Source organism: Bos grunniens, chromosome 19 (genome assembly GCF_055505025.1).
Source record: "Bos grunniens cultivar Pamir isolate PY7600 chromosome 19, Bosgru_T2T1.0, whole genome shotgun sequence".
NCBI lineage: Eukaryota > Metazoa > Chordata > Mammalia > Artiodactyla > Bovidae > Bos > Bos grunniens.
In genome coordinates this window covers 18,872,644-18,887,248 of record NC_141183.1, presented here as the reverse complement: position 1 = coordinate 18,887,248, position 14,605 = coordinate 18,872,644, and the positions used below count along the sequence as shown (strand labels likewise).

Here is a 14,605-nt window from a genome sequence, read left to right as displayed (position 1 = left end):
TGTGGTCTGTCTGGTTTAAACCTCCTTGAACAGTGATGACTCAAATCAATCCCCTTCTCCCTTTTATTCTGGCACACACTTCATGTTTATATTGTTTTCCTAAGATAAGCGGTTCTCACACCTTAATATACATAAGAATCACCTATAGAGAATTTTGGAAAATGTTAACTTCTGTATCTTCCAGTAGTAGCTTACTCAATGCACGCACCTGTAACTACATGCTCAAAGGATGAATTTTACATTGTTTAAATTATACCTTAATAAAAGATTCTTTTAAAAAAATCACCTGGAAAACTTTTAAATTCTGACTATTTGAGCCTGATGGGTCCAAGGAGCCAACATCTGAACAGGCATTCCCTGTTACTTCTTCATAGGTGGTCCAGTGGTCACATTTAGGAAAAAATGCTGTGAAGACAGCGAGGTCCACCAAGCACGGTCCACCCCCAGCCACCACGACAGCCCCACCAACAGCGGCTTCTGCACTTCTCCAGGAAAAGACCAAAGGATGCTGGATGGAGCCACTGGGCAATCAGTGTGCAGACCCAGGTCTGTTCTCGGTTCTGCCTCAACCTCTGTATGCTCTGCGCTCCTGGGTAATATGCTTCCAACCCTAAAACAGTCTTACATGTTAAGACTGGTATAAGCCCTCAAAACCTTAGAAAAACTATTTTAAACTCTGCATGGCAAAGAAAACCAATTTTAACTTGGATGCAACACCGTTTCCAGGTACTAGTCTCTGTTCTGATGGCAAATCTGCTGAAGAAACCTCTTTCCAAACTAGCAGCTCTAACAGCTTTCAAATGGCTCACACGTTTATTACCAAATATGGTTGGCTGACCGGTTTACAATCTGTGCTGCTGAGGGTGTGCTCAACGCATGACCTGTTCTGTCAGTCTGTCAGCGATTCTGTGTCTGGGGGAACAGAGGGCATTGTTGCAGTAAAGGCTACCCTCTCCTCAGCCCTCCCCCACACCATTCTCTTCTCAAAGAGTGGATGAGTCACACCAAGAATGGTCTACATCTGTGAGAGGCATCCCTCTCAGAAGGCACTCTTCTCCAGGAGTCCAGAACCAAGGGGAGCCAGAGATGTGGTTTGTTCCCAGGGGCGTGTTCCCCCGTACCCCCACCCTCTCAAGGTCATCTACCCTCCCCAGATGGAGATGCCACAAACATGCCAAACTCTTTCAGCCACAGATTCCAACACAGCTATGAAAAATCAGGTGGTACCTTTTGAGTCCAAGCCTCTACTTTGAAAATTTCCTGCTCCTGCATTCCCACTGAGATCAACTTACAGGTGAATGTACTGGAAGAGATTTCCGTATCGGGTTTCCTGTGTAAACCATTAAGCTCTCGGGCACTATGTTATACAAAGGATGGGGTAAAAATCCTCAAAATGACACGTCCTGGCAGTTGAGTTTTCAAGTTTCGAAAAAGATGCACAGACCACATATGAATCTTCTAAACTGTATTTGGAAATGACAAACATTCAGAACCAACAAAAATCTTCCTAGAGACAAGGCCCTGAGAGGAGTCTGTCCCCACTGTGTAAAGTTTTACATTAACTGTACAGAATGAAATTAGTAACCAGTAATCTTTGGCACTAGAATGGGTAACTCCTTAGTTGTTCATACAGTATCCAAACTGAACATTACATGACGTTAAACTGCTAGTTAACAGTTGAATTTTACAATTACCTTTAAGAGTTTGAAGTCCTAGCTAAGTTTTTCAGTATCAATACACTAATCATATCTAACAGTGCCTGAGGTAGAGACTTCTGTAAGAGATTTATTGAAGAGAACACAATTGAGAGTATAATGAAGAAAAACACTTCCGGTCTTGGAAGCATATTATAGCCAAATGTCTTTGCTGGTTCAACAAGCCAAGCCTGAAATGCAGAACTCTTACTTCTTTCATTTCTGTAGAGACTTTGTACAGGGGTAGGGCTTTCTTCTGTTTGGACTCCTGCATTTTGGAATACATGGATTGCTTCTTTTAAAAGTATGATTCTTAACATGGAATGTGCATGAACCAAACTCAACACCATTATTAAAAACAAAAACAACACAACTGCATTAGAGACAACAAATAAAATCTTTTAAACTCTCCATGATATATGGCCAGAATGAGTGACAAGTATGCAAGTCAACCTAATGATTCTAACATTTGATGGTGACTGTGAATTATTACAGATTTATGATACGTAGGTGAGTTGAAATTTTATTTCCAAACTCAGCACTGTATAAGTGCAGGAGCTTATTTTTAGGTGGTAAGACTCTTCATGAAATTACATGATTTTATGAAGATAAAATCAATATCTGGAACCTTCCAAGCAAAATGACCAGCAACTGGGTATCTCTGACTTCAGGTACTTTACTTCACAGTCAGGAAAGACCTTTGCTTTATAAAAAGGCATTTCTTGAAGTAGGTTCAAGTATAACATACTTGCCTTTTACCAAACACTGCCTGGCCAAAAATTTATCCTCAACTATAGGTATTATTTTTAGAAGTGTACAGTCCCATAAATGAGATGGAAAACACAAAGCCAGGACATTTATAAGCTTAACGGGTAAACCATAGGTATGACTAATAGGAATAACATTTAAGTCCATTCTCGGAATAAGCTGCTAGAGCAAGTTCAGTGTTTTCAACAACTGATTCCTGTGATAAAGAGCACCGAAGGACTTCTTACTATATCATATAGTTCTTTCAATGATTTTTTTGAAGCTTCAAGCTCAGACAATGACCAACAGTTGGTCTTTTAATACTTTTCACCAGAGGCTTTCTCTAACTACTCCGTAACACTTCTGAGAGGTAGGTGGCTACTAGAACTTGGAAAAGTAAAGGGAATTGCTTAGTTTCATACCACAAAGAAATGACAGTTAAGGTACCTAATGATGACATTTTTCTTTTCAAAGACATAGGTGTCCTTTTAAAGACAGATGTGTGGGAGTTCTAACCTGTGAGAACCATTTTAGATGACAAAGTTCATCTTTATCAAAAGTAATTCTACAGATGTTAGTCAAGGAGAATCCCCAGAAAAACTGACTTCTAATGAAATAACACGCCTGTGGTTTTAAATGAACAAAATAGAAGCTAGCAAATCTAAGGCAGAAAGCAAAAGGAAGCCACAAAATGAACATTAACATTTCTTTAGAGGAAAATGCTATCTAATTCGTCCCTCAAATTTGAACTAAGGGAAAAAAGCCTGTTTGCTTTATAAAGGACACACATCTGAATGAATGATGGTATATTAAGGAATATAAACATGTTGTTGACCATATCCTGATTATAGTATGTGAAGGACTAAGCACTCAACTACTATTTGGAGAAGCATGTCATAAGACAGCATGTCTTATACAGCAATTCAAAGGAATGTGATTTTGATAGGAAAAAAAAAATGCTGTTTATACAAACACTTGCAAGTTCCAGAATAGTAACTGGAACAATATTTTTATTCACTCAGTGGGTTAAGCCAGACATTGAAAGGGCCATTTTCTTAATGTAGGTCCATTGACATGTTATTAGGTGAGAATGGTTTTGGCAAATTTGTATGTTCAAAGGCTAAAAGAAATGGACTAAGGAAGCAGTCAGAGTTGGGAAATCTATGTCATAATTAGAACTTTAGTGAGAGAATAAAAATAGATTTGAACACATGTGAAGGTGACCCAGAATATCTTTCTATGTACTTGAGGAAGTTGAAGAATTATCCAGACACAAAAGATAACATTCTCATCAGAACAAGCCAAGATGAAACACCGGAGGCCCTGCCTGTAGAAACTAAGTGGATGCCTCTGGCGCCGAATGTCTGCCTGGCATTTCTGCTTGACTCCGTCCCTCTCCTATCATTCAAATTCCCAACCCTCCCAATGGCAAAACCACTCTATTCTCCCTCAGGCTCTGAATAGATGGACATGAACCTACGTGTATTTTTTTCTGTCCTTCAGTTCAGAAGTCTGCATGAAGTTCTACTGACATAAGAATTATTGGTAGTTCTTTATCTTAGCCAGCCTGAATAATTTAAAATCTTGCCTGTTTTAGAATGATTACTTGAAATTCTTTAGTAACACTTTGTTTGAAGGAAACTTGCAGATCTGGTAATTATCCAGGATATATACACATATAAGTCATTTTCTGAAATTTTCCCTTCAGTCTCACTGGAGTTGACCTTTTGCTCAAGTGTTTAGAGATCCTGAGGAGCTTCTCTTGGGTAAAATTTACAGATTAAAAAAAGCAAAATAAATGTAAATGCATGGCTAGAAGATAAGCTTAAATTTTCAACTGAATTTTTTTGGGGGGAAGGGGAGAAATGGAGAACAAAGAAAAAAGAACTATACACAGGATGCTGTTCTAAGACTCTCCTAAATAACAAAGAACTGACACTTAAAAATTAAGAGCAAAAAAATAAAACCCACTCTTGGAATTTCAAAGTTACAGGTGGCTTGCAATTAACTTTCTGTTAGAGAAGAGTGAGAGGTCCCAAATGAAATGCTCCCTAGTGAAGCAAAATCTCCTTCCTTTAAATCTTTACCAAGCTCTTACTCAGAAGCTCTTAAACTGTAAGACAAATGATGTGAACATGACAGAGAGAACAAAGTTATCCAACAGAAGGTTGAAAATGGCAGTTAAATATACTGCAAATTATGGGTGTTATGTGAACATGAATGCTTGTCATTGACAAACAGATATGCCTATACTGAATAAATACTGAAATTCTCTTTCAGACTATTTACAGATAGACTCCCAGGTCTGAACTAGTCTTCTGGGCAGAAACCCACTTTGGCAGAAGTAGGTAAATTATAAAAATTCCATGGTAAATGATAAGAAGGAAGTTGAACTTAGGCCTTCTGCCACATGCAGTATAAATGGCTTTGATTAATTTTTAGCCTAGAAGGGAATTTTCGTATTTTTATTGTTAACATATAAAGAAAATATTCAACACTGGCATCTTAAGAAACCAGAGGCAGGTTTTTTGATTCAGATTTAAGGCAAATCAGACAGGCCCACAACTAAACATCAGGGCTTATTTTCTAGGCATGGCTTTGCTTGGTGATAGAGGAATCTCAGAACAGTTCTAGCCACAGTCTCCACACTGCTACTGGTTGAGGACACCTTTGTGCATCAGACTTTTGAAACAACTGACGTTACATACACACCATCAAAGCAAAGCTTGGTATTTAAAGGACTCCTGCAGTGAATCACTTGAAACAAAAATAGCTTTTCAAAGACTAGATACAACTCTGGGCATATGAATAAGATTCAAAGATTTCTCAAGTCAGAGAGAGATCTCCTTCTACCATGGACTTCCTCTCTGAGGCTAAGAACTGACTCATCCCCCTTCAGCTCCTCACATATCTGAAATCGTCCCGGTAACACGAGAGGCACTTTTTATTAGGTGTATAGCATCTATTAAAACTTTAAACCCCGGGTAGAGTTTGCTGAACAAAGTAATAACACTAGCCTAATAGGCATTACCTTAAGGATTTTTTCCCCTTTAATATAAAAGTATAACTACAGTGGTCCAATGTACAAATACAAAAAAAAGTTCTCATACTAAAAAAAAAAAAAAAAAGTACCATAATACTGTACATACAAAAACCGTTCAACAAGAATGATTTAAATATATCTGTTCTTTTCCAGATCTGGAAGACACAAATGTAAAGTTCTGCAACTGTATTATTGCTGGAACTCATATCCAGGAACGCTGTGTTTTCCCGTTCTCTCCCCCTTGTCCCAGCCCCACCTTCAGAGTCCCCTGAGCTTGGATCATGAGCCAACAGCATCCCTGAAGATAAGCAGAGCCAAATGTTTACTCAACGGAAGTCATTATTCAGTGAGCCGCCGCTTACCATGAACTATGAAAGCACAAGCTTTAAGCCCAGCCAGGATTAAATCCAGACGGAGGTCTTCCCATCCCCTGATTTGCTACTAGCACTGCTTTTGTTGGACCCAGCTTTGGACCCCACTTTGGCTTTTTTTTCCCGGGAACCATGGGGGTTGTTTTGGTGATTGTAGGCCTGGATGGCCAGATCCAGGCGTTCCTGAGCCATTCTGATTTCCCTCTGCAGAGTCTCCAGGTCGGGTGGGAGGTTGTCCTCATGGCTGCCGTACTGCTGTTCCTGGGCGATGTTGGCCTTGTTTTGCTTGTAGGCAATCTTAGCGTTGGACAGTTCGGTGTACTGGATTTGATCTGGTTTGACGGCAATGTTATAGCCAGGGGGAGCAGATGGCGTATTCCAAGTGAAAGGATAATTATAAGCACCCGGATCTTCCAGTTCCCTCCTTTTGCTGTTTAGCGAGTCTCGAATTGTCCCAAATCCTAAATGAAGCATCTCCCAAATGTTAAGCAATAGGCAAAGGCCTGTAACACCATACATTATCAGAAGAAAGATGGTCTTTTCAGTGGGTCTAGAAATAAAGCAGTCTATCTTATGAGGGCAAGGGAGTCTGCTGCACACATAAAATGGGTGGACTTGGAAGCCGTACAGGAAATACTGCCCAACCAGGAAACCCACCTCGAACACGGTCCTGGCCAGCAGCTGCAGCACATAGATCTTCATGAGCCCATCCTCCCGGATCCGCCGCCGGCCATCATGCTTAGGTTTAGATTGGTTCTGATCTTTATTTTCTTTCTCACTTTCTAATTCCATTTCTGGATACATCATGGGATCCTCTTCATGGTCCTCTTCCGTTTCTTCCAGAGCCCGGTGCTGTTTCCAGCGCATCGCGTAGGGCTTGCTGCGAGCGGCCTTCTTGTCTGCGTCACCGTGCTCCATCTTGGCAATCTTATGAATGGCATAGCCCAGGTACATGACCGAGGGGGTGGCCACCAGGATGATCTGGAACACCCAGAAGCGCACGTGAGACAGGGGTGCAAAGGCGTCATAGCAGACGTTCTCGCAGCCTGGCTGCTCTGTGTTGCACACAAATTTGCTTTGCTCGTCGTAATAGATGGATTCTCCTCCTACGGCTGTAAGGACGATCCGGAAGACAATCAATACCGTGAGCCAGATCTTCCCTACAAATGTGGAGTGGTTGTGGATCTCCTCTAGTAGGCGAGTGAGGAAGCTCCAACTCATGGTGACTAAACTGGTCCGCCCTGACAAAAATGAAAAAGACCAAAGGAAGATCAGCAAATATTAAAACCTTATCTTTTTTATTGATCTTTAGAAACTACTTCTCTACATACGTGAAATCTAACTTCAAGGCTCATACTAGATGACAGAATAAACAGCGCCTCACGCGTCACCACCATCGGGAAGGGCCGTTCACCTCAGTCTGTGAGCACTGGTTTATGCTGACAGGGTCTTAGGGAAGTCTGATTTCTTTTCATGTCTTCTCTAGTTTAAAAGGTAAAATTGTAGCTGTCATCTGGAATACAATTCTTAAATGTATATTTAAGAATTAATATACTTATACTGGATGTTTTACATATAGTGTTATTTCTTAGACTTCCTGAATTTTGTGAGATAGAGGGAAGAGGACAAAGGTACACCTGTTCAGCCACAGTAAGACTGCCACTGAGAACACAATGGGGACGCTTGAGCTGGACGCCACTGTGAAGAGGTACCTTACTAGCAAACTTAAATACTGGATCTGGTAACAAAGTATTAAAAAGAATTAAGGAGATGGTATCGCTGCAAATATTAATAACTGGCAAAGATCAAGAACTAGAATAAAAGACAGAAACTCAGAAGCCTTAGCTAGGGTGCATCACATAGCAGATTCTAGCATTCTGTATTATACTTCTGTATTTAATTTATGGTTGATGTTAAAAAATGCCTGCAGACAGAAAATCCAATCAATAGGTAAATCTACTTAAAACAGCATTTCAAAGCTAGTTTTATTCTGAGATTCTTAGATCTATGTTCAGAATCTTGGTAAAAACCATCTAAACAAGATAATATATGTAAAGTCCCTAATTCAACCCCTGACACAAAGCACACCTAGCTCTTCCCCTCTTTCCTCTCTTGGTTTACTTCTGCAGATTACAGTTGATTATCAGCATCATCAAAGAAATTTAAATACTCTTTTTACCTGTTATCCAGAATTTCTGCTATCCAAAATTTTCTTAGAGAAATGATGCTTTGTTTACAACTTTTCCAGATTTTCTCTGGAAGAGAAACAGAAGAGAAGGCCATAAGTTTTCTCCCACAGAAAACAGTAAATCACCAGAATGCCATTTTCAGGGAGAAACAGTGGTACAGTACCACAGGAATCAATCAGTTCCATGTACCACAGGAATCAATCAGCACGAGATGGAAACAGGACTGAGCTTGAATATCACTCTTCTCTTCTCCAATACATCATGGTAGGAGAAAATACCTAAAAGTGACTCGAAGATGCTTTACTCACTGTAGTCTAAGAAAATATGACAGGAAGATGAATCATTTGTGAAAATCTGAAACAGATGAACTCTGGCATCTATACGAAAAAGCCACAGCAGAAAATCTCAATGAATTTAAGCTGGGTCATTATAGGCATTGAGAAAATCTTCATCCCGCGTGCTCTATTCCTGCCCTCTTCTCTGGAGCAGCCAGCTAGGAGCAAGCTGTTTATTTACAACACCCAACAGCCGGCTCCCTGTCACTGGGACACCCATATCCACAGGAGGTGATTCACAGACTCGACTGCTCACAGAAAGAAAACATCTGCACCTGTACTGTGATTACTAGTGTATATACACAGGACAAATTACTTCTCATTATCAAGTTCTGCCAACCCTGGGATAGCCATGGTCACAAATCATCCTCATTTGCTATCATTTAATAAATAAAATGTAAAACAAACCCTGAATGTTCAAAGTTATTATATGTCCAAAATAATAAAAAATATTTTGGTAAGATATGTGAAAAAATCCCAAAACAATTCCCAAAAGGTCAATGAAGAAGAAAAAAGTTCAGAGGCATCTACATAACGTGAAAGTATCAAGATTTACATACAGAAGAATCCAGTCACACAAGTATTTCACCACAGGACTTCAAGTACAACTCTCGTTTCCAGCACTGATGTCCAACTGAGCTCAACAGTTCTCCTCTCACTCTATACACAAGTTATAAAACCAAAACAAAAGTAAATAATAAGCAATCTTTAAATGGTGATGTAAGCCAGGTTTCCATAATGAATCACATCCACAGGTCTAGACTCACATTTTTCCAAAATGCCATGTCTAATGCATTTCCCTTAAAGCCTGAAATTTTATTTGTTCCAATAAGCCAAATCATGAAGGTGCAATCATTGGTTAGTTAGAAAACTCATTCTCTACACTTCCATCTGTACCAAAAACAAATGGGTATCTTTTTAACAATTATTGCTATGAAATAATTTCTCAACAGTTCAGTATTTCATACAATAATCTTAACTTTTTTGGGGGGAGGGGATCAATGGCAAATCCTTCAAAGCCTGTATAATAAAGCAGTCATTTAAACACAACTAGAAACACACATTCACACTGGTTAAGCTGCAGGCCTATACAATGCTGAACACTTAAAAGCCTGGTTTTCCAAAGGTTTTATAAGTGCCACAGCACCCTATCCCCAAACCTTGAGTATAAACGAAGTGTACAGTACTGCAACTTCAGCATCTCATAAAATGGATGATGGGTGGTTTTCTTTCTAACGTAACCACAGGCTTCCTAACCAAATGGCAGCATCACCACTCTTCGGATCTACTGAGCTGTCAGTGGGTTTTTCCTTCGATACTCTTTCCTTTTCCAAATCCCTTTCCTCTCCTTCTAAGCATTAAGAGAAAGGCTTAAATATCAGAGTACACTACTCAAATTTGTGGGGAAGGGTAGAAAGGGAAAGTGGGAGGGAGTGAAAGGGGAGAAAAAAGTCAACTAGTAGAATTGTGGGTTCTGGAATTGACATTTCTAAGCAAAACTGTGTCACTGCCAAGTGTGGTCTCACCATGTTGTTGCACCACTAAAACTCCCTTTTCTCATTACCGCTTTTTTGCTCTTCTAACAGACAAAACAATAGGGTTTCCCTGGTGGCTCAGGAGTAAAGAATCTGCCTGCCAATGCAGGAGACGCACGTTCGATCCTTGACCCGGGAAGATCCCCTGGAGAAGGAAACAGTGACCCACTCCAGTATTCTTGCCTGGGAAATGCCATGGACAGAGAAGCCCAGCAGGGCTACAGCCCACAGGGTCGCAAAGAGTAGGACACAGCTTAGCAACTGAACAACAACAACAGGCAGAACACGGTCTTCTTTGGCATCCCTGCTTCAGCAAACAAACTTGGTTAAAGAGTAAGGAGTCAGAGTGTGCAATTAACTGTGAATGGCTTTCATGAAAAAATAAAAATCATTTCCGTATTCTATCTATGAATGGAAAGTGACATGGGAATGTGTGATGAGTGGTGGTGGGGATGGGGGGAGGGATGCTGAACAACTAAATGCTTTTTGCCAACTAGGAAAGCCAACAGATTTATACGTATTTTGACACTTAATATCTTCTTGAATATATCCTTTATGCTTTGGCTGAATTTATCTATAGACAAATCTAGAAAGTAGTAGAATTAGGACACAAGAAATGTACATCTGCATGGTTCTTGCCCTGTACAGTCATTTGAGTTTCTAAAAAGGTTCTAGCAATTTACAACGCCTGGCAATGAATTACAATTTTACCTCAACCCCATCAGCACTGTCTGTTATGCTACTCTGCCAGATGCAAAATGGAATTTCAAAAATATCTCAATTTGTATGTTTTTAATACAGCAGGATACATTCCCCCTATAGTCCTCCTTCTTCATGAACTATTCCTATCCTTTTGCCCATTTATCTGCAGAATGTATTCTGCATTTGACATTTAATATAAATATATTTGTTTTCCTCCAAAATTTACTACTTTATATAGTCACACCAGTCAATCTGTTAAATAAATATTCTTTCTAGGATAGCTTTTTAAATAATCTGCAAAATTCTTGGTAGCCCATAATTCAAAAGTATTCTTGATTCTATCCCCACCCCACAACACAACACATACTGAAGAAAATTATGTTTGCTTACATTTTTGTACTGGACAGAAATCAAACGTGCTATTTTTAGTCTGTTTTCCAAATAAACTTTCAAATCTACATTGTCTTACACTAGAAAAGAGAATTTTAAAAATTACTTGGTATCAACATGGTAATAAATTATGTAATCCCCTCCCAAATTATTTATATTTGAAGAGTTTCCTATCAGCTATATCCTAAACAGGATCAAGTCAAAGTTTACTGCCTTTTTCTGTAAACTAAAAGCATCTTTGGAGACCAAACGTAAAAGCTCATTATTTGGATTATCTCTGGAAGTAGATTATATGATCAGGTCTATTTAACAATGAAGAAATGAGGCCCAGAAAGGTTTTAAAATTTCCCCAAGATCACCCAGTTATTAAGAGGTGAAGCTAGAATCTGAAGTCAGTCTTACTTCAGATTCTGGGCTTTTAACCACTAGTTAAGAATTACATTACAGGTGAGTTGAAAAAAGTACAGGTCCCATGTGAACACGGACGAGGGCACCTTATCTCAATCATCGGGATCAGAATTAGACTAAATAATAAAGTAAACTCACAAAGATCAAGGGGGAAATTTCAGAGTTTAAGATCTTATACACAGAATGAACTGCAAGTTAAAAAAACAAAACGACACCCCCAAAAACAATAAAAAGCCCCAAAAGAACTTCAAGGTTTCTTGGCAGTTGGAAAAGAAAAATGATGATTTCACTAAGAAAGATAACTTCTTTGGACATTGAGAATAGGGGCTAGAGAAGTTGGTAAATTCGGTCCAGGAGTGATTAGAGTTGTTAAAGGGGAGATATACATGGGCTCAGATGTGCTCAAAAATACTGTAAATAAATCAAACCAGAATTCTAAAGAACGTTCAAGTAATTATAGGAAAATGGAAAAAAGAAAACACATAAACAGAATGGACAAACAGAACACAATGGCTAAAATTAAAAAGAATGACTATGGGAGGAGATCCCTGAGATTCTGAAAAGCAAAAAAAAAAAAGACATTCACTGGGTAGGAATGACTATACCTAGTGCTGGTGAGGATGTGGAGAAGATGGTACTCTAAACACTGGTCACTTTGCAAAACAGTGGCAGTGGAGCTTGCTGTAAAGAACTGCCTGTCAATTTAAGAGACATAAGAGACACAGGTTCAGTCCCTGGGTGGGGAAGATCCCCTGAAGGAGGGCATGGCAACCCACTCCAGTATTCTTGCCTGGAAAAATCCATGGACAGAGGAGCCTGGTGGGCTGTAGTCCATAGGGTTGCAAAGAGTCGGACGTGACTCAATCGACTTAGCATACACATGCAAACATATATCAACTATATGATCCAGCCAGTCTGATCCTAGGCAAGAAGTAAAACCCTATTTCTATAAAAGGACTTGAACATAAATGTTCACAACAATTTTATCTGTAATAGTAAAAAACTGGAAACAACACAAATGTCCATCATCAGGTTGATGAATAAACTAATTGTGGTATATTCATACAATGGAATACTACTCAGCAATAAACTACTGATATGTGTAACATGGATGAATCTCAAAGTCAGGCAAAAAAAAAAAAAAAAGAACACACTGTATGATTCCATTTATAAAAGTTCTAGAAAACGCAAACTAATCTACAATGACATAAAGCACATCAGCAGTTGCCTATAGTGGAGTGCAGGGAGGCACTGGCCAGCCTGATAATCAAACTCTCCTGGCTATTATTTTTCAGTTTCTATTTCTGTCTCACTTCTCCTTTCCAAACTTCTAAATACATATCCTGATTTTTGTTCTATCTTAGCCCATCCTTTTCAGCACCCTTTGTTGATTCCTTCACCAGAAATCAAGCTGTAAACGATGTCCCATTTGCCCCAACATCTCCCTGGAATTTCAGACTTTAAATTCAATTGCTGCTCTACATCCTCTCTTGGATGTCTAATAAGCACCTGAAATTTAACATACCCCAAACCAATCCTCCTCTCCTCCAAAGTTACTCTTATTCTGTCTGCAGTTTTCCCAAATCAGTAAGTAGTTTTGTCATTCATGACGTTTTTAAGGCCAAAATTTTCAAGACAACCTCACTCTTTTTCCTCACTCCATAGCCAAGCTATCAGCAAATCTTGTCATTTGTATCTTCAAAATATATATCCACAGTCCAACCACTTCTTTCAATCTCTACCACTATCATACTGATCCAAGTCACCTTCATCTCTAGCCAAGATTACTGTAAAAGCAAGAGTCTTCTAATTGGTCCCCTAGCTTATCCTCTTCGGAGAAGGCAACAGCACCTCACTCCAGTACTCTTGCCTGGGAAATCCCATGGATGGAGGAGCCTGATAGGCTACAGTCCATGGGGTCGTGAAGAGTCGGATAGGACTGAGCAACTTCACTTTCACTTTTCACTTTCATGCACTGCATAAAGAAATGGCAACCCACTCCAGTGTGCTTGCCTGGAGAATCCCAGGGACAGGAGCCTGGTGGGCTGCCATCTACGGGGTTGCACAGAGTCGGACATGACTGACATGACTTAGCAGCAGCAGCAGCTTATCCTCTTAACCCTCCAAGTCTCTTCTCCAAAAAGCAACCAGAGTAAAGCTTTTAGAAAACAAGTCAGATAATGTCTCTCTTTTGCTCAAAATTCTCCCAGAACAAAACCTCAAATCTTCACCACAGTCTATGGATGGCATCCTTTATCACAAAGCTGCTAGGACACTTCTGGTCTCTTTACCCTCCGCTCTCGCTCTGGCTCACTCTGAATAAGGAATACCTACATCCTTGCAATCCCCTGTTCATACCAGTCATGTCATACTTTTGCCTCAAGATTACTGTACTTGTTATTTTCACTGCTTTGAAATATTTAATTTCATAGATATTAGCAGAACATACTCTCACTTCATTCAAGTCAGCCCAAAAGTCATCTCCCTAATGACTTTCCTCAGGCCACTTTCCTCTAAAATAACATCTCTCATTCTCCAGCCCTTTAATTTTTCTTTATAGCACTTACCCCTCACAGAATTTCTATTTTACAATTTGTTTATAGAAGGTAAACTCCTTGAAGGCAGGCTTTTGTTCTTTTATCCCCAATACCTAAAACCCCACAGCCTGACAAAAAGGTAGTAGGTTTTCAATAAATTGTGCTTAGTCACTAAGTTGTGTTCGCTAAGTCGTGTCCGACTCTGTGACCCCATGGACTGTAGCCCGCCAGGCTCCTCTATCCATGGAATTTTCCAGATAAGAATACTGGAGTGGGTTGCCATTTCCTACTCCAGGAGATCTTCCTGACCCAGGGTTACCCAGGGATTGAATTCATGTATCTTAAGTCTCCTGCACTGGCAGGCAGATTCTTTACCACTGCGCCACTGGGGAAGTCCCTCTCAATAAATATCTGTTCAATAAAAATGTCCCTGATGTATTAACTGGAAATACAGGACTCAGAACAATATTATCCCAATACTGTGAAAACAAATAAAATTTATGCATTACAAAACCCTAGAAGAAGAAAAAAAAAAAAACTTGAAAGGATATAAATGAATACCCACTCTACCTTCTCCTTTCTTTAGCCTTTTTCCTGTATCTCCACTAGAATTCTCTCTCTAAAATGGATGTGTTACTCCTTTGCTGAAAAGCC

General features: G+C 39.6%; 1 protein-coding gene across 15 annotated transcripts in view; it reads right to left on the bottom strand.

Moving 5' to 3' along the window:
• Positions 1–1,450: 1,450 nt before the first annotated feature.
• GJC1 (gap junction protein gamma 1) overlaps positions 1,451–14,605 on the bottom strand; it is a 33,386-nt gene continuing 20,231 nt past the window's right edge. For 14 of the 15 annotated variants that reach the window (XM_086357323.1, XM_086357316.1, XM_086357315.1 and 11 more), the window contains 2 exons: positions 8,035–8,110; positions 1,451–7,096 (listed from right to left, as the gene is read on the bottom strand). In XM_086357323.1, the coding sequence (XP_086213449.1) occupies positions 5,886–7,076 (1,191 nt within the window). In that variant the 5' untranslated portion in view covers positions 7,077–7,096; positions 8,035–8,110 and the 3' untranslated portion in view covers positions 1,451–5,885. Of the gene's footprint in view, positions 7,097–8,034; positions 8,111–8,207; positions 8,359–14,605 lie in introns of those variants that run through there. The other variant, XM_086357324.1, reaches the window with a different exon arrangement.